The sequence below is a fragment of the Camarhynchus parvulus genome, chromosome 7 (genome assembly GCF_901933205.1).
Source record: "Camarhynchus parvulus chromosome 7, STF_HiC, whole genome shotgun sequence".
NCBI classification, from domain to species: domain Eukaryota; kingdom Metazoa; phylum Chordata; class Aves; order Passeriformes; family Thraupidae; genus Camarhynchus; species Camarhynchus parvulus.
The window spans coordinates 25,592,715-25,618,968 of record NC_044577.1 but is presented as its reverse complement, the minus strand read 5'-3'; the positions used below and the strand labels follow the sequence as shown (position 1 = coordinate 25,618,968).

Below are 26,254 nucleotides of genomic sequence, written 5' to 3'. Positions count from 1 at the left end.
AACACTTAGAAACTCAAAATATGTGGATAAATGCTCTATCTGTTAATAAAAAAGCAACAACGGAAAACAAAATTCCTGAGGATGGAAGAGCCAAGCATTTTATTAACTAAAAGAAGCCAAGATTTATGAAAATAAGAACAGTTCCAGCCATGGCTTTTGATTTTATCAACTTCTTCCATTTTATCCAACTATATTTTATAAACTACAAGTGACCCCCAGCAGAACTTGCTGGGTTTTGCTGCAAAGGGAAGAGTGCCATCTACTGCATAAGAGTTTATGAAATGATAAAAATACTTCTCAACACAAACTATCAGCTCTCCTCCACTCTCTTGACTTGTGGAAAATTGCCAAGTTTAGAGTGCACCAAGAAAAACAGTTTTTAACTGATTCACAACTGTCATTTAGTGAAGTAAAGCTCACCTGTCACAGTGCTGAGTCTCCTGAGTACTAAAAAAAGTTGCTCCAAGTACAAATCTAAATTACCTCACATTCCTAAAGCAAATTAAATGGAGTAAAAAACGGTTTTACACAGGAAAAAATGGTTTAATAAAACCTATTTGTTGAACCAGCATGTTACAGCATTTCTGCCCCCCAAACCAAGTATGCAGCTATCTTTGGTGGGCTGAGATAAAACCCAAATTAGATTCTAATGCATAGACAAGGGAAAGAAGGGGTGAGGACAGGGAAGGAAATCAAGGCAGAATTCACCAATGCTCTTAGGAACAGTGTCTGCAGGCACTTGGAAAATGCAGGCACTTTGCTGGATTTCTACTAAAAGTCTGCAAGTGTGAATTTCAACTCCGGAGTTCCTTAAGGGCCAAAAAGACATCTCAGATGTCAGTAAAAGGAGAAGCATAAAAAGAGGACAGGGCTGCCCCCTCCCCACAAGGATTCTATTCATGATCAGAGCAAACTGCCAGGTGGATGTAGCAGGTGCTTTACTATGGAAAACAGCATCATGATTTCTGAAGAAGTAACTAAATTTATGTCTCGAATCTTTTATTGTAATCACAAAACTGCTCAGGAGCCTGGAATAAAATTAAGTAATATATTCCTGATTAGCCAACTACTCTATGACCAAATACCTTCAGAAGCAGCTCACTTTTCATAGTAAAATGCCTCACAGAGACTACAGCGGTAAAGCTGTTCTCACAAGTAAGACTCACTGTACTTATTTCCTGAAGGAAATACATGTGTACAATTGCAAGAAATTATTACAGACAAAAATACCCATTAACTCAGTATTTTAATGGAGTCTTTTAAGAGCAGGAGATCATTCTTTGTAATAAACATAGCACAGAGAGTAATACAGGTAATAACAAACTATGTAGACTGAAGGCTATCCTGAAATTTTAAAATACATAAATGGGGGAAATATTAAGGAATGTAAACTACTTACCTTGCAAATACCCTGTCTTTATTTGCTCTTTCTTTACCATACTGCACAGATTGGACCTCTGTTCTCCCACTGGAAAGCAAAACAAAATCAAACCACTAAATCCAACATGATTAAATAACAATTCCTTTTTTGAAATTGAACTATCTCAACAAAATGTCTAAATTCTGTTTTCAGTCATGCTCAAGCAATCGCCTTAGCTTCAGTACAGCATAACCTGAGAAAGCATTTGGTAGAAATGTAGGTCTTCTTTCCAAATAATTTTAGATGTAACAAAAGCTTTTCCTTTTGTTTGCTTTTTTATCCAAAGCAATAAGAAATCTCTGCTTGGATCTCTGGGTAACACATAATAATAGTTCCTGTTATAGCCACTATTAAACATTTACAGCATCTCTTCCATGTTCTTCCTAAACTATTCCCTGAATTGCTAGTAACTTAGTTGCTACTTAGTTTAGCAAAATAACACAAAAAAATTACATGATAAGCACATCAGGATTGTATTCTTCTATGCAACTTGTCAAAACTAAGTTTAGATCTTGGAACTTGCTGACTTTTCATATAAGACCAGATGTCTTATGTCAAATCAAAGATTCTTTATAATATTTCATAATTTGCCTTCTAGAAAAAAATCCCAATTTTTCAGTATCTATCAGCACTTAAGAATTGGTGACAAGATACCAGCAACACTCACTCTTGTAGTCACTTCTCCATTATTGACTTCAGAACAAGCACAGAGCCTCCTACAGGGATATTTACATAATGAAAGCAAAGAATCAGCTATTTCCACCTTCGTATTACAGAACTAGTGGATGTGTGAAGACCTGAGAAACAGGTCAGCTGCAATCTCATGAAATTCAGTGCAGGAAAACACAAAGACTTGCAGCTGAGGAGGAATGACCCCTTGCACAGGCCGAGTGTCAACTGGCTGGAGAGCAGGTTTGCCCAGCACAGGTGAGAGCACATCTGGAATGCTTGGTGGAGTTCCAGAGCTCCACAAGTCAAGCAAAGGGCCACAAAGACAACTGAGGGTCTGCAGCATCTGATGGATGGGGAAAGGCTGAGGGAGCTGGGACTGTTCAGCCTCAGGAAGAGAAGGCTCAGGAGGATCCAATGCCAGAAAGGGAAAGTAAAAAATACAGCCAGATGCTTCTTAAGGGAGTCCAGAGACAGGACAAGAGGCAATGAGCACAAACAGAAATATGAGACATCTTAATCAGGGCAGGCAGCAAGGACAGGGCTACAAAACAACAGCCTCATTACCCACCAAGACAAAAGAAAGTTTTTACATTAAGACAGTTTAACACTGAACCAGGGTTGCTCAGAGATGGTGCAGTTTTCCTCCTTGGAGACATTCAAAACCTGGCTGGATATGCTCCTAGGCTACATGCTACAGTGGTCCCTGTTAGAACAGGGCACTGGACTCAATAGTGTCCAGAGCTGCCCTCCAACCTCTGCCATGCTGCAAACCCAGAAAATTTCTCTTTCCAAACCTGCTGCCAGCTAAATTGCTGGGGTTACACATTTTAAACTTAAACAAGCAGTAAGTTGGCTGTATTTGCATCTATTCCTTTCAGATAACTCTATAATTCTATTTGTCCTTCTATAACTGCTACTAATAATTGATTTAAGGTTTTCAGAGAATGCTCCTGCTCTTTTCTCTCTCTTTTTGGGCACTGAACTTGATCTACTATTTTATTGCCTATTCACCCCACATTGTGAAACACCACCAAAACCTTCTACTGTTGATTTCAGATTTTACTACAAAACTGTATCACTTCAGTGCTAACTTCCCTCCACTGTGAAAAAGGAACACACTTGTTTCCCATCTGGTTAAAAGAGATGCTAATACACAGTAAAACTCTTCATGGTTTTCACGATTATTTGGTGGGGAATACTATAAGAACCACTTTGAAAAACCCAATGACAGTGTACAGAAGTCACCTTTGCTCACTAACAGTCTTCTAGATCCCTCTTGGAAGCTTTAATTAAAAAAAAAAATCCTAAATATTCTTTACCATTTCATGCATAGAAGTATTTTAGACCAATGGAAATAGGTTATGTAACAATTCAATAGTTCAAAAATTTCATATCCTCAATTTCTTTCAGAAGTGGAGATAATTCTGTCTAGACCTGTCAGTTCTGTATTTTACTGACTCCTTTTGATCATACAGATGTTGGCTAGAAGTCTCTAGTCCAATCTTTTGCTAACACTAGGTCACCTCTGGCCATGGCTTTGTCTAGCTGACTTTTGAAAGCCTCCACTAACAGAGAACCCACAGCCAGCCCAGTAACTTGTTCCAGCAACACAGCTTTAAAAAAAAAACAAACACTTTGCCTCATGTCCACCCAGAATCTTCATGAATCTTCAATCTTCTGAAATCTCACCTGCCTGTTACCAGCACCTTTGAGTCCATCAGTACTGACATTGCCCTTGAAGTAGCTTTAGGATTGCTGCTGAATTCCTCTTAGTTTCCTCTTCACCAGATTAAAAAAGCCTAGTGCCCTCCACCTCTCTTTGTGGGCCATGTTATTCCTGTTACACTGCCTCTCAACAAGCTCTCAAGCTACTTGCAGAAATTCCAGCCTTTTGGCTGTTCCAGCAACTTTAATGACCTTCCTCGTTTCTATGCAGGTTCCCTTTTCATCTTATGTTAACTTAGGTTGGATGTCATCATCAAAGAGCTGTAATAGTAACCACAATGATTCAGATTCAAAATCTTTACAGAAATGAAAAAGCTTCCTGAAATTCTCTACAGCAACATTGAGTCAAGTCTCAAACACTGTTCAGATCATAGAATGCTCTTTCTCAAATGGGTACTGTGAATGCTGGTCAAAAACAGATGCTATAAACAGTTAGCCATTGAATTACTTTCCTCTTGATACATTTATGCAATTCACAAGTGTGACAGAAATAGCCTGTTATTATGTTTTCTAGCTTTTCATCATGTCCCTTTGTACGTCACAGACACTACTGCCATTCTAGATGGATGATTAGTAGCAGCTCTGTTATTCTCTGTTTCAGGCATGATTTAAACCATTGGCATTCTGCATTACTTGCAGAGACAATTAATTCAGTCACTGAACAGAATTTATTTTTTTTTTTTTATAAAAAGTATAAACCAGCAAAACCCAAAACCACCCACTCCAGCATTACAGGGATTATAGTTATTCCACAGTCATTCTGTGCACCTCCAAGCTTTCTGCCTATTATTTTAAGTTCATCCTTAAAGGTTATGGATTTAATTACCTCCTCATTTTCTAAAGTTCTGAGTTTGATACAGAACATGTATGTCCTTTGTTTTCACCTAATTCCTATTTGTATACATGTAGGTAAGTGAGCTTTATTGTACAAGCTTCTTTTCTGTAATTTCTATTTGGTATTTATTTAGCTCTGTTTTGTTGCTGTTGCTGCATGCAGTACCTGAGACTCAACAGTTTTCAAAAAGACCAGGCCAAAGACTTTGAAATTTTAAGACAACCCAGCAGGAAAACAGGCCAAGAAATGCAGCTTGGGAGACAATCTCAGAGCACTAGTGCAATAATGACCACTAATGTAATAATTGTATTTTCAAGCTATCTTAAAAAAATAGTGACATTTGAAACTCAGGCCAACAGGGAAGGGGAACAGTTGCAGGATTCAAAACCTACTTGAAGTGCATTTGAATGTAGATTCTAGATCAGTCCCCAAGCTCACTACTCACATTTTTTCTCATATATTTCAAATCAGCACTTACCAGTACCGGAACTTGGAACCCAAAGTGAAATAATGTGCAAAAAAGTTCTTCTGAGGTGGGAGTGGTCTGTCCAAACGGAAGAATGTGTGATGCTCCACACAAGCTTTCCACAAATTCTTACATGCTCGGTAATTCACCATATTGAATCCCAGTAATGTTTCTCTAGATTCATGCTAAAAAATGAGAAAAATGTATTTTAGATAAGAATTGTTCAAAGTTCTTTTTGAAACTAAGAAATACTGTTGGCTTTGGGGTATTTTTTTAAAATAATGCTTTTTGAAGTGGGACTCTAATTTTCTATTAACTTTATGTACAACAAACCCTTTTGGAATACCTTTAAAATTTCTTTAAAGAATTTTTTTGTTCCCCTGAGTTATTTTTGTTTTAAAAACAGCCTGCTCAAAGGTTAACAGTCTGTTTAGTTACACAGAAACAAGTCTAAAAGGTATGACCCAAACTATATGAAAAGAATTCCATGATTTGGGAGCTCAAAGACAATGTGCCTCTCTGTTGAAAACTACAGTTAAAATGAGTAATTGTCATGAACATGCGGCAGTTGAAGACTGGGAACAGGTATCGATCTCAAGAGCAACTGACAGTTTCTACTTCTAAATGATTGATTAGATTCCTGGGAAATGCAAAAAGCAAAATGGCAAAGCAAGCTAAGCTATTCTGCTTGTTGAGAGAGCTTGATAACAACCTCTGTAGGTCCAGAAATATCAGCAGCATTTTTCTTTCTCTTCACAGTACTAAATTCTCCCCAACATTTTGCACACCTCAACTGATTTAACTTAGCAGCAAAGTCCTTTTCCAGGTTAAGGTTTTGTTGGTCTGCTCATCTTCAGATCTGCTGAGAAACCAAGGCACAGAGACCTGCAACTCTTCCCCCAGTGTTATATTCAGGAACAAGAATGACACTATTTTCAGCCACAGGACAAATTTACAGCACAATAAAATGGATTTAAAACAAACAGCAAATTCTAACTCCTTATTGATGAAATTTAAGAAATTATATTCAAGACACTAAATCCTGGTATTTTAATTCAATTACAAAGATTACTTATATCTGTTTTTAATTTCCAAGTAATGCCAACTGTTCCCCATATTTTCTAGCCATGTGAACAGAACGATTTAAAAATCAGAAATCAGAAACAAGATAACAGACATTAAGCCCATTACCTATGCAGTTATAAAAGGCTTTACCAACAACATAAAAGTCAAACAATATAAACAAGGTAGATTACTATTCTGCAAGAGAGCAACTATGTATAATTATGGACTGCCTTTATCTGGATCCAGTAAAGGATGAAACAGCTAAAATTTTAGATTCCATCAACAAGTAATCATGATGTAGCAAATTTTCATGTTCTGTCAGCCTTTTAAACAGTTGGAAAAGAAAATTTGACAAATTACATGAGCTGGTGATCATGCATTTAATGTCATTCAAAGTATTATAATTACGGGTTGGGGGGAAAAAATATAACCTGCTGTTTCCCCTAGTTTGTATTCCAGAAACGAGCTGATCTGAATCTCATTCCACCATCTGATCAGCAGATCAGACATGAAGCATGAAGGAGGAGCTGGTGTGGCAGGATGAGAAGGAGCTGCAGCAAGATCAACTTAATTGTAATGCAAGACACCACTTTCACAGGAACTTGGTGTGCTAGAGCTTTAAAGGTACCTTAACAATAGTTCTATTCACAGCTTTTAAAGCTTTCATTGCAGTGCAGGGAGAACTGATCCTCAAACCCTACCCTTCATCTCAATTACAGCTAGGAAACATTGTTTAAGATAAAGAATAATTTATGATATTGGCTCATAAGTGCACTCATCCCTCCCCTATTCACCCTTGAAGGTTCTGTAATATTCCAATATAACTTGGGCACTTGAAATTCATCTTAGCTGAGATTCTGGGTGCAAGATCTAGTTCTACTGCTGGATTTAGAGAAAGGCTGCCCCTGTATTCCTTGGAAACAGCAGGCTTGAATCAATGTGGGCTCAGCACAGGACCCCAAGCTGACATTTGCAATATCCATGGTAGTTCAGCTGAAAGCACATAAAGTAACAGGACAGTTATACTGCAGCCCTGCAGCCCAAGGAATGCTTTTACAGCACAAGGCTCCAGCAAGATGCAGAATGCTCTATGGTCTGACAATAACATGCAGGCATTTCAGGGGGTTATGTCTGCTGTGTCAGACAGTGTCAGAGAGTCACAACAGGATTCTGCTCCAAAATTATTATCTTACTAATTGTGTCTGTGGTTTTTATTAAAGAGAGGAAAACAGTCTGCTTGCCATGGAGAGCAAGAGTGAAGCAGCTGGGATGCAATACTGGTAATGAAGATCTGAGCCCCAGCACAAAACTACAGTAAGACAAATAGAGGTAGGATATAGTGAAGTCCAAGTCATCTTTGTGATTCCTATTACTAAAAACACAAACCCAACAAAAAAAGAAGCCTGGATACTGGTGCTTCTCTCACACAGAACAGCTCAATACTTGAATAAGCACCTTGAGTGGGGCCATTCATTCAAACCCACCTTTGCCTGCCTTGAAACAGTGACTCCAGAGCACTGCTCCAATGTCTTGCTGCTCAGGAAAGAAACTGAGTTGAAAAACTTACTCTCTAATGAGACTCTTTTACTTTGGCTAAACAAAGAAAAATCTCAGAAAAAAACCCCAGAAATTCCCTACCTCATCTCAGAGAGACAAACAGACTTGTGCTTTATAAATTAGGCAGCAATCAAGTAGGCATCTAACGAATGCCAGTGCTACTTAAGATCAAGTATGTACTTGGGCAGATAAGCCCATGCACCACCTTGTGATTTCAGACCAAGTTCTTTCTAAAAGTCAGTCAAAAAAAGACAAAATTCAAAGCACAAACTTCAGATACATAACCCATAATTTAAAAAAATAAAATCAATTATCTTGGCCACTCACTGAAACCAGGTTTCAGTTATGGCCAGAAACCTATCGTATTTTTAGTTCCTGAATCAAGTAATTTTTCAGTGGACATTTGCCTTCTTGAAGAGCAAAAGAAAATGTTGAACAACTTCTTTGGCTGTTAAAGAATCAAGATCACAAAAACATGCTGGATGGCATTAAGAGCTTGATGCTGGCTATTGATATTACTACAGCCAAGGGTGCAACTAAATAGAACCAGAGAAGTTTAGGGAAACTTCTAGAAAAACGAAACTACTGAATTATTCTTAAGCAGCTTCAAAGCATGTAAGGGAAGCAGCATACAGAGCAGGCAGAACAAAGTAAGGTACAATGGAAAAAAATGCTGTTGAAGTAATGGCTCAGGGGGCTTCTAATGTTGCATGAAGAAGTCTTACATATAACATACTTTTCCCCCACAAAATCATAAAAAAAAAATGAAGAAAAAAACCTACTCCAGTGGATATATGCTCCAGCCATATGATTGTCAGAATACTCCACCAGCTTCCCCTCAAGATTGTATTATACTACCACTGGAAAATGACTGTGACATTCAACTGCTTCATCTCTCTTCATTTAAGTGATTTATTTAAACACAGATATAATCTAATGAAAGTAGGCAAATAATTCTTTACTTATGTTGATGCCTTTAAGCTATGCCAAGTCAGCGAATAAAATTAATAGGCGATTCTGAGATAAGGCACTTGCACTTTTGAGGACAGTTGCAATTAAAAGCTCTCAACACTTATTAGCAGTATTTGAAAAATATCTTTTTAGAATTATATAAACGTATATGTAACGCAGTTGGGAAAAAATAAAACCAGTGGAAAATTCCTTTCCCAAGTCCACTAATTTAATATTCTACAGCATCTCAGCTTTGCATTCAAATAAATGCAGTTTCTCAGATGTACAATTTGTTATATATTTACACACCAGTTTGAAACACATCATCAGCATACCATGAATGTATTTCCCCTGTCATATCGTAAATAGGTGATTTAAAATATGCACTCAAAGCACTAGACCAGAGATATTTTACATACCAAATGTGCAATCACTGAGTCACTTCACCTAGTTTCTGCTGCCTGAAGAGAGTCATTTAGGCTCCCTTTATTGTTAATGAGAGAGAAAACAAAAGCAAAAGGAAAAATATACCACCAGAGAACAACTTATTCCATCCTAAAACATACTTCCTGTTCAGGCAAGATGTTTCAGCCTTTGCACGTGATTATTACAGAAGAAATGTAATGATGAGCTTTGGTGAGCCAAGTATCACGAATCAGAAAATATGTTCTTTTAACCTAACTGAAACTGAATATAGGTGAGATGAATCTTATCCTATGAATCTAGTCATGGAAAGTAACTCTGGAAACAATAATTTTAATATTAGCTGTGATTAAAAAATTAGTTTAAGTATGACTTCTTTGGAAGCCAAATTTGAGCTTTGATCTTAAGATATTCATGACTCAGAATAAATGAAAATTAAGTTCCTGCCACCAGTTTTCATCTGATACACAGAGTTTAAAAAAAAACACTACAAGGCTTTTTAATTTGTCAGCTTGGATAAGGTGTCTCAGAAGAGAAATGACATTAATTATATAAACTACATTTTCATGCAAGTAACAATATGTAGAGTATTAAAAAGCAACAGAGAAATAAGATGAGAATTCTGTCTTAGTATTACCTTCTATTATAAGCAGGTTTCTTTTCTGCAGAAAATAGAGGAAATACTCAAGTACACAGTACCCAATCCTATTTTATATCTAGGTATCTTAATCTTCAGGGTCCTGAACTCTGCTACCACAGCATTTTCATCAAGTTCTAATTTAGGAAACAACTGCAGTCCATAATTTCTGAATTCCAAAAAAACCCCAAATTCTCATCTCACATGCAAATACAACTTTCCTGCAGTGGTAATGGAATTGGTATCATGACAAAATTTGACCTCAGCCTGCCTTTGAGAAGAAGCCTGTAGCTCCGGTGGGGTTTTACAAAAATGCTGTGTCACCCCAATAAAACACTCCCCCTCCACCTTTTTTGTATCGCCACTTTTCTGCTCACGTTGCATGATGTCTGCTCACATTGACAGACCTGCTCCCTTCATGATTTTGAAGGATCTGCTTTTAAGATACACCTACTGATACTCCTTTTAAGATACTCCTTTAAGATGCTCCTGTTTTCAGCACTAGTAGCAGTCACCAGACATTGGCCTGTCCTGACAGAACAGGTCTCTTCTTTAACCACATTGTCTCAAAACCTGGATCAGCCTTACAGTACTCAAGATGCATTTCTGCCTAGAGTCATCTTTTATATCTGGTCTGTAACCTTGCATTTCAAGTCTTCAAATCACAGAATCACAAAACATTAAGGGTTGGAAGAGACCTTAAAGATCATGTAATCCCAACCCACCTGCCATGGACAGGGACACCACCTACCAGACCAGGTTGTTCAACCTGGCCTTGAACACTGCCAGGGCTGGGGCATCCACAACCTGTTCCAGTGTCTCACCATCTGCACAGTAAATCCTCTCAGATGTAAGAATTGCAAAAAACCTCTTAACTAATCTGACAGGTTAATCACAAGGTTATATTTTTAAAAAATTCCTCCATCTTTCCCCAGTGCTGTGTCTGTGATGGAAGCTCATCTCTCAGGGGCACAGAACAATCAATTTCTTGCTGAATTAAATGCTCGGTGGTCCTGTGGCATTTCATGGGGTAGCAAACACACACCTCAAGCAGTGAAACATTCAGCTCCAACTTTTTCCACAAGAAATTCAGAAGCAGGCATAAAAATATAGCATATGTAATTTAAAACTACAAAGGAATTCTTATCTCCTCTGTTTACGTATAAGTAATAAAGTCATCATGCATTACCAAATCTGAATAATACAAATCAAAATGTTTATCAAACATTAATTTACAAGCATATATACAACTGAAGCAGCACTAAGCACTACCTTTACTTTGAGTCTGGTTTTTAATGAAATTTAAATATAATATTGATTTACTTTCAACCTTTTCCACATTTATCTTTCATAAACAAGTTACACTTCCTGCATACAAATGTAAAACTAAAAGTATCTAAAATATAAGGCAAATCAAATGAAAAAGAAAACTTATAAAGTATTCTAATGGTCTATCTGCAACACAAAAGAGACAGAATGTTGGTGAAACGGGACTTTTAATTGCAAAAAAACCAAATAATCAGCATAGTATCAGTCAGTATAATGCAGACAGGCAGCAGAAGAGATGTCATTGCTTCCAGATCAAATTTAAGACAGTACTCACCAGTTCTTTCCTAAGTTGAATAAAAAACTGCTTGCACTTAAAAGAAATCTTTACAATCTTCAACCTAAATGAAAAACAAAACCACAATATTAAAATCTTTTATATCCTGAATAATGGTTAAAGGCTTAAATACACCTACTGAAAATATACTTTCTAGAGAGAACATATTTCCCTTCCATGGACAAAAAAAAAGGTATCAAGGATTACATAAAATAGTTTGTATAATTTGAGATTTATGAGCTGTGTATTTATGTTATCCATCAAATTCACTTGTTTACATCCCAAACCCAAGGCAGTTGCTAATTTTGGTATCTTTTCCCCATTCCAAAGCCCAAAGAGCTTTTCTATCCTCAGGTCATTCCAGGCAGATGTTCTCTTTTCTCAGGCTGCTTTCATTATCCCTTAGAATATGAAAAAAATCCTTTGAACTTCACCTGATCCCTGAAAAACATTCTTTCTATATGATCTTACATGTCTTTAAATATTACCAGAACTTGTTTTAGTAAAATAGTTAAGATAAGATATAAGCACAGAGATAGGACTCACAACCTTAAAAAAAATGATCACACCATTAGGAGGAAAAAACCATTTACAATATCACATGACAGGGAAAAATCTGCCTACAGACATGTTCACCTTTCAGGTTATCTATAAACATATGAAATACTGACACTAATTCCAGACTGTTTTAGATGGTCACTCTAATAGTAGTTATACAAAATGGGAAAAGACAGGCTGTATTTTCATCACAATCTAATGATACACTTCTTCAAAGAAATGTAATATTATGATAGTCCATATATTTTATTAAATATACAGGAGCATCGCTTTGGTCAAGTAAAAAGGTGAGGTTCAAACTGTAAAAAGAAAAACATAGTAACTTTTATTACTTGAAAAATGAACAACCGATAAAATACTGCAAACTGACTGGAATTACTACTTGCATATTTATCACTTGCTGAATAAAAAACCCTTAAGACCAGGAAAGATGAGAAGCAAAACATTAACAGACACCTAAGTTGGGTATCTATATATAGAAATTATCTTCTTAACTAAATCAAATAACGACATTTTTCTCCAGGGGATTATTTCGAGCAGGAACGTAAGTGGGATGTCCTAATTTGTTGGGAGAGTCTTTATCTGCAGTAACATGAAGACACTCCATGAATATTAGTGTTTAAATTATGGTTATTTACATATTTTCCCATTTTTTTTCTTTCCCAGCATTGCTATTAGTTTAACAGTTAACCATAAAAACATAAAAAAAAAAAAGCAGTAGCAATAACTGTCCCATTTGTTAGTTGGTTTTTTTTTTTTAATTCTTAACAAATTCTTGCTATCAGAGTTAGTTTCTCAAGGATTTGAGACTTAAAGGTGAGTTGTATCTTATCTACTGAAATCAAATTATTCCCCTGGCAATGCACCAATCTTCTTAGAACCTCTTGTGACAAAAACCTGCTTAAGGATAATGTAGGATGGGTCATATGTTTGCTGGATAGGACATACACTAGTGATTATTAACAGTCTGACTGTGGGAAAAACAGAAAAAAATTAGACTATTTAGGCTGCAGCTAATCAACAAGTAAGTTATTACTAATTTTTCTAACACTTTGGTGTACAGGGCAATTAAAAGAACATTTTAATATATACTTTTTCTAAAAATCGATCTCCATACACTTTGCATACACATATCAGATTTACTTAGCAATTATTCCATTTATAAAAACATTTACTATCTCTCACTCTTTGGAGTTTCCTCTTCTGCTACAGAAATTACTACCCTTGGTAATTTATAAACTCAAGGAGAATAATACATACGGGGTTTTAATGTCATCCCATAATTTAGGCTTACAGAGTGAGGTCAGCTGACTTTTAAGCCTGAAACCATTTGGAACAGACTCAAAGCTGTAACATTAGCCAATAAGGTCTAATTCAACTCAAAAGAGCCACCACTCAAGTACAAAGAAATGACTCAGCAAAGCTGATTCCCAGCTATTTCAAAAAAATACAGCAGATGAGAGAGTTCCTATGCAGTGCTAACACCCTGCTAGGCACTGAGTGAGCACATCCATACTCAGCCCAAGGAAAAGGCATCCTGTCTATGCTTCCTGTCTCTGACTGTTGGCAATGCTGAATATACAAGGAAAAGCGTAAGAACAGGCAGGCATCAATATTATTTTCCTGGTATGATTTTCCCATCTACAGTCACCGCAGACATCCTAAATAAGAAAATATATCTTTTTAAATTAAGAGATATTTGAAATCCTAGTCTAAAATGCAGATTGTCCTCAAACATGTGGAAGGAATCTCCTGATACCAAGCCCTGGTTCTCACAAGGGATCTGCCACCCCAACCCTTGGGAGGTGATAAGGCAGGACATGAGCAATCCAGCAAATTTCTTGAGCAACACCTCTTGGACACAGGTTCTGGACCAGTCACCCAGGGAAGATGCTCGAGGTAGCTCAACTCACAAACAAGAAAGGATTGTCCAGATTTAGTAGCCAAAGACAAACAGGGCTCCAGCAGCTGGGAGATGGTGAAGCTAAAGATCTGAAAGGAAGGGGAGGGATGCAGCAGAATAAACCATGGGTTCAGGAGAGGGAACTCCAGTTTGTTCAGAGCTCTGGTGGGCAAAATCCCACAGAAGCTGCCTTTGGGTCACAGGAACAGGTAGTCAGTCTTAAAGGACAATCTTCTCAATCCAGAACAATACTGATGTGCTAGAAAAGATGCAAGCATGAGAAGAGGCCAGCCAAGATGCACTCAGAACTGCTGACTGGGCTCAAACACAAGAAGAAGTGTACAAGATGTGTAAGCAGGATCAGATCACCAAGGAAGAGCACAGTACCACCTAATCATTGAAGGACAAAACCAGGAGATCCACAGCACAACTGCGATTACAACCGGCACTGGATGCAAAAGGCATCAAAGCTTTCCAGAGATACGTCAACCACAAACAACAGGCTGAGGAAAGCATGTTTCCAACTGCTGAACAGGTGGTCTAGTAACAAAGGAAAGGCTGATCTACTCCATGATCTTCTCCTTTGGTCTTCAATCTCCTTGGATTCCCAGGTCTCTGTGCCTGGTAGCAAAGTTTAGGGAAAGGAAGAATTATACACAATACAAGAAGATCAAGTTAGGACACATGGATTAAAGACAGTGTCCTTTGTTTTCCTCTATTCCTCACTTGTCTTCCTCCTGTTTAATATCTCCCCATGATCAAAAGGTTCATAAAAAGCAATTTAGATATAAAATCAAATTAAGAGTGAGAGGGCAAAATTTTACTTGAGTCTTCTCTAAGCAATACAGTTAAATCTTTATTTCATCCCACATACATGCATTTCTATCCTCTCACTTGTCACAAAACTCAGGAGTACTGAAAAACAGGTATCCAAATATCTACTATACCTACAAAGCACTAGGAAGACACTACACAGCTCCAGCTGCATAGGAGCAAGAGTAAGTGGTAGCAAAAAGAAGTAGTATCAGTACTAGTGGCACAAGAGCAGCAGCATGATTATGGCTAGAAAGAAAGGGTAATATGTCTATTATTGAGCTATATTGTGGAAATTGGTATTTCAGATTATTACTCATAGAAAAAGAAAGCCTCTAACAGGGTGAAATGGGGAAGGGTGGTTCTTTTTTTTTTTTTTTTTTTTAAAGACCAATTATGTTGGAACTATAGTCTTCACAGCAAGAAATTAATATCCCTGGTGTCAGCTGATATGGTTGAATACAAAGAAGAACTGTTTAGGTAATTACACACACAAAAAAAAACCACACTAAGAATTTAGATCAGCATCCCTGGCATGCAAACAATAAGAAGCAGAACTCAGGGAAACCTCCAACTTCCATTAGTGACGTGTAGCTTAATTATGACTTAGATTGTACGTACTCAGTAATTTACCAGTGTGATTTACAGAACCTATTTCTACTACTGCTGTTTTCCCAAAAATAACAGCAGTAAAATCAGACTGAAATAAAACCTTCCTGACTATTACAGCAGTCCATTTGTAAAGCAGCCTTAGCCCAGAAATGGCTTCAACATCTCAAAACTCTCACCACATGAAGGATATCTCTCCCGGAATGTGTCACTATTATAAGGGCAGGTCTGACTGACTGGTACAGTACTTTCAGGTTATCATTGCAAACTCCAGTTTTAATTTACCCAATAACCAGGAAGACTGGAAATTTAAATGCTTTGTAATTGTCTCAGTCTTACTTTTCTTCAAAGGCATACAGGTAAAATGTTCACCACATTCAGTTGTACTGCCTGCAGATAACACTTTGATATAGCTTCTTTCTTTCTCTACAAAAATCAACCAAAATTCAACCAATGACACTGTTTCTCAGCTTGGTAAACCACAAAATATATAACTTCATACAATGAACCGTGAGACTAAGCTTAGCACAGAAAACCAGAATATCGCAGAAAAGATCAAGCACACATCAGCAACAAACAAAAATGCAAAATCAGTAGCAAATGAACAGTTCTGATCATTTCTCCTGAATGAACAGCTTTTGTGCCTGGTGAACTAATGTCTGCTATGATAATCTTATATGACTGACTTCACCTACTCAGAATGCAGCTATAGCAACTCAGCAACACAAGTAATAAGGCTGTCAAAATGAACTCCAAACCAGCAAAGGAAACCAAGGGAAGGTTACTTCTGCAGGAACTAAGAAAGGCATTTCCAGAAAGGTGACATAACTTCTGCAGAGCACCACAGAGGTTACAGAGTACTTCTAAAGAATTTAGAGATTAAAAGATTTTCTGCAGTAAATAAACTTTTTTGATCATATAATGAAAATGGTTACTTACAGATGAAGAGATGACAATATCCTAAATGCTCCACCTCAGTTATTCACAAGTACCCTAACTACATTAAATTTCAAGCCCACAGTACAATTAATTTATAGGTCACAAAACAGGTAAGAGCAGTCAATCTCCAGTTAATATTTTTCAATTCACCTGTCTCTTTTAAGACTGTAAGCTAGCCCATCACACTGGCCCCTGGCTATATAGTTAATCAAAGTACGCTTGGAAACTCCTGAAGAAAAAGAGTATTGAAATTCATTAGTTTCAAAGATGTTTAACAGCACAGCATGCAGACTGGGACAAACCCCCCACAATATTCCCCATGGCACATGAGATAAATAATTTCAACGTGATACAAAACAACATAAGGTTCAGTCTTTTTAAGAATGGTAAAAATATTTTGAAATAGCAAATAAAAACATTAAACAGCTGTCCTTACCACTGAAAGGTGTTAATTCGTACACGGTTCTTAAAAATTAGTATTCCACCTGACATCACTCCAATCATGATTTCATTGTTACTCTGATCCTTTAAAAGAAAAGAGAAAATTACTTGAAGAACAGTATAACTATCTTTTCAAACCTCACATACGTTCATTCTCATCTCTCTCTAAATACACAAAATAATGTGGAAGGAAATGTTTTTTAATAAAACAAATAAGAAATTAAATTTTCTCCTCCTATTTAGGACAAACCTGAATGTTTGCTCTGAGTTACCACAATAAGTACACACAAAATCTTAATTTCTAAAGTTAGATCTGTCTTTCACTAACTTTGATGAAATAAATACAAGAGTATTATAGTTTATTAACAATAGCAGCACCAATAGACTGGTTTGGCATTTGCTACACTAAAAGGGACCAGCAACTTTAATTCCTACTTGAAAGGAAATTACAATCTCAGAACACAGAGAGGAGAGCTTCTAAAACAAACAATATTGTAAGCAATTTAAGTAGCACTTTTTTCTTGAAATATGTTTGCACTCTAATCAAGCACCTGCTATAGAACTCTCAATGTGGCATTCAAGGCAACAAAGCTCAACCTGATTAACACACAGATAACTAAGCACAAATATGAGCAAAGAAATACCCTCTCTACAGTGAAACAGTGGATATTCAATCAGTAAACCCCGGTTAGGCACCTAACAGTATAATATTTTCTCTCTTATTTTCTCTTGTAAGCAAAAGCCAGGAAGGCTCACAAAAAGAAAAGTGTATTTTTCCATAAATCTCAGAGGAATATATTTTTACATTGCAACACTAGTTCATCCAAACTTACCCTTGCATAGTGCAATTCAACTCCATAAAGTTCTAAGGTACGTGCTGTATTGAGATAATTGAACTCTGCTTCTGCAGGAGACAACCCTCTGAAAGAAAGCAGCTAAATCAGGAATGTTCTAACACAACCTCCCACATCAGGCTCCCCAGGTGAGTGCAGACAGAAAATCTGCATTCATTTTACTACTTCTATCCCCACCCTGAAATCTGAATTTCCTTTCTCATGATAAACAGACAGTAACCCAAAAATTTTAACAGAAAAGTATTTGTGTTTCCAAAAGAACAGAAGTCTTGACAAGAGCTCACAACACATTTTATTTTAATGTACTTTATAATTTAAAAAAAAATCCAGATTCTAGGGCTCTTTGTGGAGCCCTAGAATCTGGAAATTAGTTTTACAGTTATTTGGCATTGGTAATTTAAATTACCATCAGCTCACTCAAGTGTCTTTAACGTAGCTAAGAGAATTTTCTAAGACTTTATCTGAAATTTAAGGTAACATTCTGTACTTTTGGAAGCAAAAATGACCTGATCAAGCAAATGTTTTATAAATATTGCTTATATTTTGTTAAATTGAACTAACAAAAGGCACTAAAGTTATAAAATAGGAAGGAACCATCACTGGAAAGTACCACAATGTTACATACTGAAAAAAAATATTTTCCATTGCTTCATTGCCTTTTCCTCTTTCTGAAAGGTCAGAGACTCGTACACAGGAAAGAGCAGATACTGAAGAAAAGGACTTTGTTACTTCTAAAGTAACTCTTTTACTGGAGAGAGCATCATGAAAACAAAGCCCTTATGCTCAGAACATTCCCAAAGACTGAAAAAAAAATCTTAAAGAAAATATATCTGGCTAAGTTAATATCCAACATAATATGCACAAATATTGTCTTCAGAGAACCTTCAACTTAACATGTTCATTACTTCACTAATTTAGATAGTCATATTTTGTACAGACCATCAATGGTATTTATTATACAGGTATTTAATCTAGAAAAAGAAAAAATCACATTATCTTAAAAGAAACAACCAAAACCAACCAACCAACAAACCCAACAACCCACCCACCCCAAAACCTTTAAGAAAAAATACTATTTGTTTTGTATAATAGTACAGCATCAGCAGTCAGGATTTGACAAAGTCAGTATCTTCTGATGTAAATCCTTACATGTGCTGCTGATGTAATTTTGCTATTTCTTTTTCAAAGTCTTGAGGCTGGCTAGGGATGAAAGAATATTCTGAGAGGTAGCCTGGCAAGTTTTCTGAATGGTTGTAGTCTCCCAGCTCGGCTAAAATATTAAAAAGAGAGGTTATTGTTTATCACTGATGTATTTGGCATTGTGCAATGCCCCCAAATTCACATGAGTTTGCTCCCACATAATTTATGATCCACAGCAAAGAAAAATAGAGAAGACATTTGGATTCCCATTTTCCCTTTTGAATAAACAGTCACATTCTCTGTGAATATCATTGAGATTACTTAGAGAGAGCTTTGATTATGCACTTATGAAGGAAATTCATAAAGTGTTTAATTTTTAACACACAAATTAATCCATAAATGCTGTCATTACAGCAAGCACGAAGTAGGATATATATATATAGGATAGTATTCAATTTTCTCTTACTATTTTACTTTTGCTTGTTTTCATGTGATTACACAATTTTATTCTTTTAACACTACAACTGCTATTTCGTTATGAAGACCTGCAAAGTCCAGCTACTCATTCTGCACCAAAATACATTCAGAAGCATTAGAAAAATATTTTTTGTACATTCAATTGTATGTATGAAACAAAGTACACATACATACACCTACGTTGAAACTATTCTACTTTAAACTAATAAAAAGTGTGTTTACATAACTTGTAACACTTCCCTAAAATTATAAGAAATAGATCACAATCACATTTGTCAGAAAACCACATATAAACAACATTTGCTTAAATTCTTTGAGGCTTTCTAACCACAATAGAAAAAATTCAGCTTTAAATATCTGCAATTCATGTAGCAGATCGACAGTGATAGATAAGAAACCTAAAATGAAAAGAGGAGAGATAAAAATAATATATCATGATCTGGGGTCCTGGGCAGGCCTAGCAGCACTGACAAGGCAGATGAAGGCACTTATTGAGCGGGAGGATGAGGAAAGGAAGGGAAGGTAGAAAGACCTCTGGGTCACTTGCATCACCACAAACAGATCCTACTTTAAATAATTTAAAAACTAGAAAATTGGACCAGGTTTCATAACAGAATGCACTCCTTGCTGAAGTCCGAGAGTACAGGACTGAGATCTGCTATTTACATGTATTTATAAAGAGTCCAGGAAGTTTATTACTAGGCAGGTACAGGAATCATTAGACAGAGCTCTGCACGCTGGCAAACATTAGCAGCAGGATGTCATGGATAAATGTAAATACAATACAGTGTGCATACCCACCACTTCTACAATATTTCCAATAAAAATGTTATCAAGTTTTCATAGTTCCTGTTATCAAATACTTCATCTCTTCTAAGACAAATGCCTATAGTATGACAGTATTTGCAGTACATTTTTCAGGCAGCTGAAGTGTGGGAGTTTTGTTTAAGAGAAACTGTTCTATTGATTGACCTACAAAAAGGTGATCACTGAACAAAACCATGCATAAAACATGACACTACCATTACTATATATTTTTTATGAACATATTAACATAGATGCTGTTTCTCTGATATGTACAAAGTATATAAAGTACTAATGTGCATGTAAGTATCTTCAAGAGTAAAAAACACATGAATGTGAATGAATATATTGGGATTGCTTCATTTCAGCTTATGAAGAAAAACTGACTGAGGAAGAAAACTAAATCTCAGTTTTCAAGACTCATCTACTCACTGGGTAGCTTAAAATTGTGAAGACAGGTATTGAACTTTTTGGCCAGATAAGACCAGAACTTCCTTTTCCACACCTATTTGGAGGTTCACCATATAGTGTGTTAAAAACATTCTAGTGTCTTAAGAAATACTTTTTAGCATCATTCTCAAGGCCACCATTCCATGCCTCAGAATGCACAGGAATTAAAGAGTATTGATTTGGGGTTTTCTAACAGCATGGCTTTAAGTATTTTTCCCATATCCAATTCAGCAAAACATACTGGGGGAGGACAACCAATCAATGTCCTTAATCATGAGAAAATTAGCACCATGCCCACAAACACCACAGTATAATGCTATACAAAGTACATTGTTTAGAAACTAACCAATAAGACTTTTTATATATTTCAGTACTAACAAGTACACAAACAGTAATTATACTTACATTGAACAGCATAGGAAGCCAGAAGAGCAGCAGTATTATAAGGACAGGGCAATCTGTTTTGTTTTAAAATGATAAATAAATAAAATTACATATTTCATATGACATTTGGTTTTGAAAATCCTAGTCTTTTATAGTCTATGGACAAATTTGACAGGTGATTGTTATAAACATTTCTACTAGCATAGACAGTGATTTATTCTTAATATGTTTTTATTTTTGCAGGCAAAATCTCCCATTATGAAATTTTTCTTGACCAGATTTGCATTTAATGCTTAACACAAGAAAAATGTCTTACCTTCCAGTAAGAATGTCCTGCTTAATTTGCAAAAAGTACTGGTACCTTATTTAGAAAAGCAAACAAAAAACACAACAATTAAAATTTATTCCATCATTTTTCATCAATCTAATGTAATTTGCTATCAGTTAGTGTAAAACTAACACTTGACATTTTCCATGCTATTTCTTTAACTCTAATAGGAAAGAAATGAAACTTTGCTTAGTAAACTAATAATACACCTTGGTAAATTAAATAACTTACAGGCTATGAAGTTATACTTTATATTTCACTAAAAGGTACAAATTTCACATTTTTCCTGCTTTATACAGCAACCACAAATTGCAGTTTGCATCTGTGTATGGAGGTACCCTCTTAAGAATGATCTGTACTCCACGTAGACAGAACTAATTTATTCTGAGTATTTGATACTGCTGTGTTTTCATTTATATGAATTATTCTTAGTATTTTGGAGTTACATTGTTATTACTGAAGTTGAGCACTCTATTATGTCAAACACCTCTCAAGTAACTTCCCTTGAGCTTCTAAAGTTTTCTTTAAATTATGATGTGAAAAAAGCTTGTTTTAGAAATTCATCTAGCTTCTTCATGTCCACTCTTTCAAGTCAGGAAGGAGATTGATATGACAAAAAGCACAGCCAAACACAAACTACTTCCCACCAAACAGGAGCACCAGAAACATCATGACTTAAAAACTCCAACAAGCCAGAAAGTACAAACAAATTTTCCTCTAAATTACTTCCATTGTTTCTCCAACAAATCCCAAATATTTTGTTAATGTCTCAGAATAAATCTTTTGTTCATTCATTTAGATCCTTCATATTTCACTCAGTGGTTTTAGAAAATTTGAAGTATAAAAGTATACTTCAAAAGTATACTTTTACATCAAGTGGCAAATCACACCTGCTACAAAGCTTCACTGAACTAGAGATTGCAGTGGGGTACCAAACAAGATTTATCATTGTGGCAGGATGCTAGCAGCTTAAACTTTTAGAATAAAAATCTCTGCAACAGAACATAAAAGCTGCTGTAGAATTTGTCTCCACTGCCTTTTGAATTTTTTAAAAAAGTGTCACTGAGTGGCAAATTTAAACATCATTCCTGCTTTCTTATAAATTTAAACCCTACATTATTACTATTATAATAATCACATGTTTTCCTTTGTGTAGTTCTGATTCAAAAGCTGGGCTATACCCATTCATTACAAACACCAATGTTACATATGAAAAGCACTAAATATTAAATATTTATTTCCCAAAAACAACTTCAACTAAGAAATTAAAGCCAAAATATATCACTTTATTACACATAACATGACTTCTCCTAACTATGTAGTCTTCAGAAGGTGGATTATCTACCACTTAAAGTCTTACACAAACATTTACAAATATCCACAGAGAAATCCAATTATTTACAAGCTATATAATAGTAAAAACGTAAAACATTCCATGTTTGTAAGAATATGAGGGCAAACATTTGTGAACTGACAAGCAAAGATTAGTCCATGCGCTCAACCCCTACAAAAACATCAAGAAATGCTTTAACTGACCAGAAAGGCAAGAAGCTAAGTTTAAAAGATATTAACCTCAAGAAGTTAAAACTTAGACATTCTCCAGACTTTAGGATCTCAAATATTTCAAATACTTAAAATGCATATTGAAATAAAAAAATAGATAAAGCAAAATTTTTTACTGATTAATAAATGCAATAAATTACAAGTTAAACTTATATATTAAATAGATATGCTTCACATGCTTTTCTTGAGCATCTCTTCACAAATATACAGCTGCACTTCCATTTTATTTGGATTTTTTTAGTATAAAGCTTTATTAGAAATATTTCATGGTACTTAAAGGACATCTTGATTAAGGGACACCAAGCAGAGTTCATCTTCTGACCATTGTTTGCAGTGAACAGTGAGGTTAATGGTTTGTTAGCCAACGACCAGTTTGAACACTGAAGCCTCACATATTATTGAGCAAAATGGGAAATCAATAGAAGCTTTAGCAAAGCAGATCTGCAAAAGCCTGAACAGACTCCACTAAAACAACAAAGGCAGCACTGCATGACCATGTTTTCATCTTACTTATATAGCTATAGCTAGAAAAGGCAGGACAGAATTACTGCTAATGGAATCAACGTTAATAAGCAATTCTCCCTGCCACGAGGAGCACTAATGAAGCTTCATTCCCTCCCCAGCCAAGTTCCAAGCAAAGCTCTCCAGCACACACTGAGCTCCTGCTGACCTCTCCTGACCTGGGGCATTCAAACCTGCCTTGCTCACATGAATGCACAGAGGGCTGACAAGACACTGAACCTTTCCCTGACAGCTCTTCATGCTGCTTCATGTGTTGAGCCATTCCTCTATTCTCATGGAATTTGTAAAAACTGAGCACTTTGGAGCAGTCTCAGCATCAGCCAGAACTGTCAGAAGTTTGCACTTTTTTTTCTTTCCCTTTTTTGAGGTGGAAATACTGATTACGTGAAAGAACCCATATTTGTGACATGGCATCCTAACTTCACTCCAAAGAAGCCCATGGATAATATCTCTGTCTTTATAATAATTCCAAATACAAATGAGTTTTCTCAGGGGCAATTAGGCCTATTAGCAAAAAAGGCAGAGCCGACCTAGATACAGAAACCATACATTATTTCCCATTTAAAAGAAAGCTGTGTTTATAGCTTTGTATTTAGAGAATAGCACTTCTCCAGTTTTCTCCTTCTTTATAGTTTACTTCACACTGATCAACATTAATGATTTTTTCACCTCCTCAGGAATATTACATATTTTCCTTTAATTCAGAAAACATGTTTTTCATTATTCATTATTTTGATAGAGTAAATTGGCAAATTTTCCTAGAGTAAATATTCCAGTAAAACAAAGTCTCATGCAGAATCTCTGGGAGTCATTTTAGTGAATTCTGTCTGCATAGATATGTGCAGAATTTTGTCCAAAATATGACAAATTAAAGGCAATGATAAACAAATGTGGACTCAAATTGTCACAGTTTTGGTACTCAGGTTTCAAAAGCTATCCTCAATAATTTTTTTGAATGGGCCTGACCTGTTTTCAGAATGGCCGACATCCAGAAATTCCAATCTGTCAATTCATGCCATTTTTGTAGAGGGCCAGAAGTAATTAAAAATATGGAAAATTTGAGGCATTTCTTCAAGGACTAACTGCAATTCACAAGCCTCTGATTTTGATTCACACTGAGCATTTTCTTTAACAGATTTCAATACACTGCTATCAAAATTAACTTATGTGATTCAAACTACAACTACAACCACAAAGAGCTTAATTTTATTAGTATTAATAGAAAACTGGGGAGGGAGACATGCAGAATGCTCAGCAATTTTTTAGTCACAAAGGAGAGCACTCGGAAGGATAGAATTAAATTTGTACTTATTGGTAAATACTGGGATTAAGTTTTTCCTCTTTTCTCTATTTTCCCTTTTCTGTTTCTACTTGGTAGCATTTGCTTCATGCAGTTACTTCACTTTGCATATAAATTCATAAGTTTATTCACAGAGGCTTTTTGTTATACTGATTTGGTACAACTGCATAACTCACATCTGTAATTATTAAGCAAAACTTAGAAGCTTGTACATACAACAAAAATGAGTTAAAAGAAAATTTCCATGTTATACCTTAAAGAAATTAATGACTGTTCTAGAGAAGTATTTTATTGACAAAGCAACCAGACCTACCTTGTGTATTCCTCTTGGAGCTTGTTTGGGTCACCTACAAAAAACTTAACTCTGAAGTTCAGACTGTGAGGAGATCCTCCTATGGTCAAGAAAAGTTATTTCTAATTAATCAGGGCACCCTGGAAAAACAGCATAATAACAATAGATGAATTGACAAAATACATACATTACTCACTTTTTAATTGTTTCCTGATAGGTTTGTTTGGATCCAACCACCTCTGGAAAGAGACAAATTGTAACACAAACTTCAGAGAAACAAAGTACAAATCACAGCCTTATACATCAAGAAACTGGTGCTTTTTTATTACTTTTTACTTGGTCTCTACCAAAATGCCTCACTGGCATACACAGGCTTATTACTGATTCTGGAGGCATCATCACTATCATCAACAACTGCTACTGCTCTTTTTTCCCCAAGATTAACCTATGTTGTCCAGATACCTGTTTCACAGCAGTAATTCCCCTTTGAGTTGCTTCCATGATTGTCACAGAAGCCTGAGAGAGGTCACAACCCAACTATGCTGTGTTTAATAACTGTCAGCTACTCTTTAAGAAGAACCACCTAAGCCAGTGAAGAGCTGTAAGCAGGCTCATTTACCCAACTCAGAAGTTAATTTGTTTAACTACTTCCAGTACTTCTGACTGGATTTTGTGAGTCTGCCACATCCAGGGAGTGATCCCACTGGCTCAAACTGTCAGCCTGTGTCAGCACTGCTACATCACTAACTTGATCTTGAAAGCCAGAGATCCAGCACTCAGCCTCCTGGATTAAGGACTACAGAATAATTTTACTGAACAGTTCCAAATATTGATTACTTCTGCAAGAGAACACTGCTGTGTACAGGCAGAGCTTTATAAAAATCAATGTGGCAAATTTCAGCTAAAAGTACAACTGCCTGGAAAGTTCTGCAAGTTGTTTAAACCACTGCCCATCAGCAACCCAGCAGTCTCTGTACACACCAACTCAGTCCAGGTACCTCCTAAGTCTATCTTTGGTATAAATATTGCTCAATTCCTTGAGCTGCCTTGCAAGGCAAGTCCACAAGCCTCAGGAAATCGTTACATGGGCACAGCTCCTAAGCAGTGACAGACACCTACCCCTTACAGCCTGCAACTCCCTCACACTTATCACAGGGTCTTTTAGTTTTTCAGGTGAGGGAGGAGGAGCCAAACACACAGGTATCTGAGCTACCTAACACACACAACGGATCTGAAGTTAGTCCTGTCATTTTTGTCCTTTTTAATTCATTAGCCTGAAGTTAGTCATTTTCTCATGAGGAATAACAAATAGTGATGACTAGATCTACATGCTGCAGCATCCTTGTAGTAGTTAGCTCAAGAGGAAGTAGAGGCAGTTTGATACAGCCTCAAAAGTGTGAATACCTGAAAAAAAAAGCCTCATACAGGATCAATTAACTTTTAAGACTAAATGTAAAAGCTTAAAGAACACTCCAGCCAGGGATATATGTGTACTTTATATAAGAATCTTTCAAAACATGGTG

At 36.2% G+C, this 26,254-nt stretch overlaps 1 protein-coding gene across 3 annotated transcripts in view; it reads right to left on the bottom strand.

The window, feature by feature from the left end:
• PTPN4 (protein tyrosine phosphatase non-receptor type 4) overlaps positions 1–26,254 on the bottom strand; it is a 107,968-nt gene that overhangs the window by 35,120 nt on the left and 46,594 nt on the right. For all 3 annotated transcript variants that reach the window (XR_004060892.1, XM_030952666.1, XM_030952667.1), the window contains exons 4-13: positions 24,928–24,970; positions 24,753–24,831; positions 21,043–21,087; positions 20,748–20,800; positions 18,621–18,741; positions 17,451–17,538; positions 16,613–16,701; positions 11,355–11,418; positions 5,131–5,303; positions 1,400–1,468 (exon numbers count right to left, since the gene is read on the bottom strand). Coding sequence is in view for 2 of the 3 variants with exons in the window: in XM_030952666.1 (XP_030808526.1) it covers positions 1,400–1,468; positions 5,131–5,303; positions 11,355–11,418; positions 16,613–16,701; positions 17,451–17,538; positions 18,621–18,741; positions 20,748–20,800; positions 21,043–21,087; positions 24,753–24,831; positions 24,928–24,970 (824 nt within the window). In the remaining variant the exon portion in view is untranslated. The remainder of the gene's footprint in view (positions 1–1,399; positions 1,469–5,130; positions 5,304–11,354; positions 11,419–16,612; positions 16,702–17,450; positions 17,539–18,620; positions 18,742–20,747; positions 20,801–21,042; positions 21,088–24,752; positions 24,832–24,927; positions 24,971–26,254) is intronic.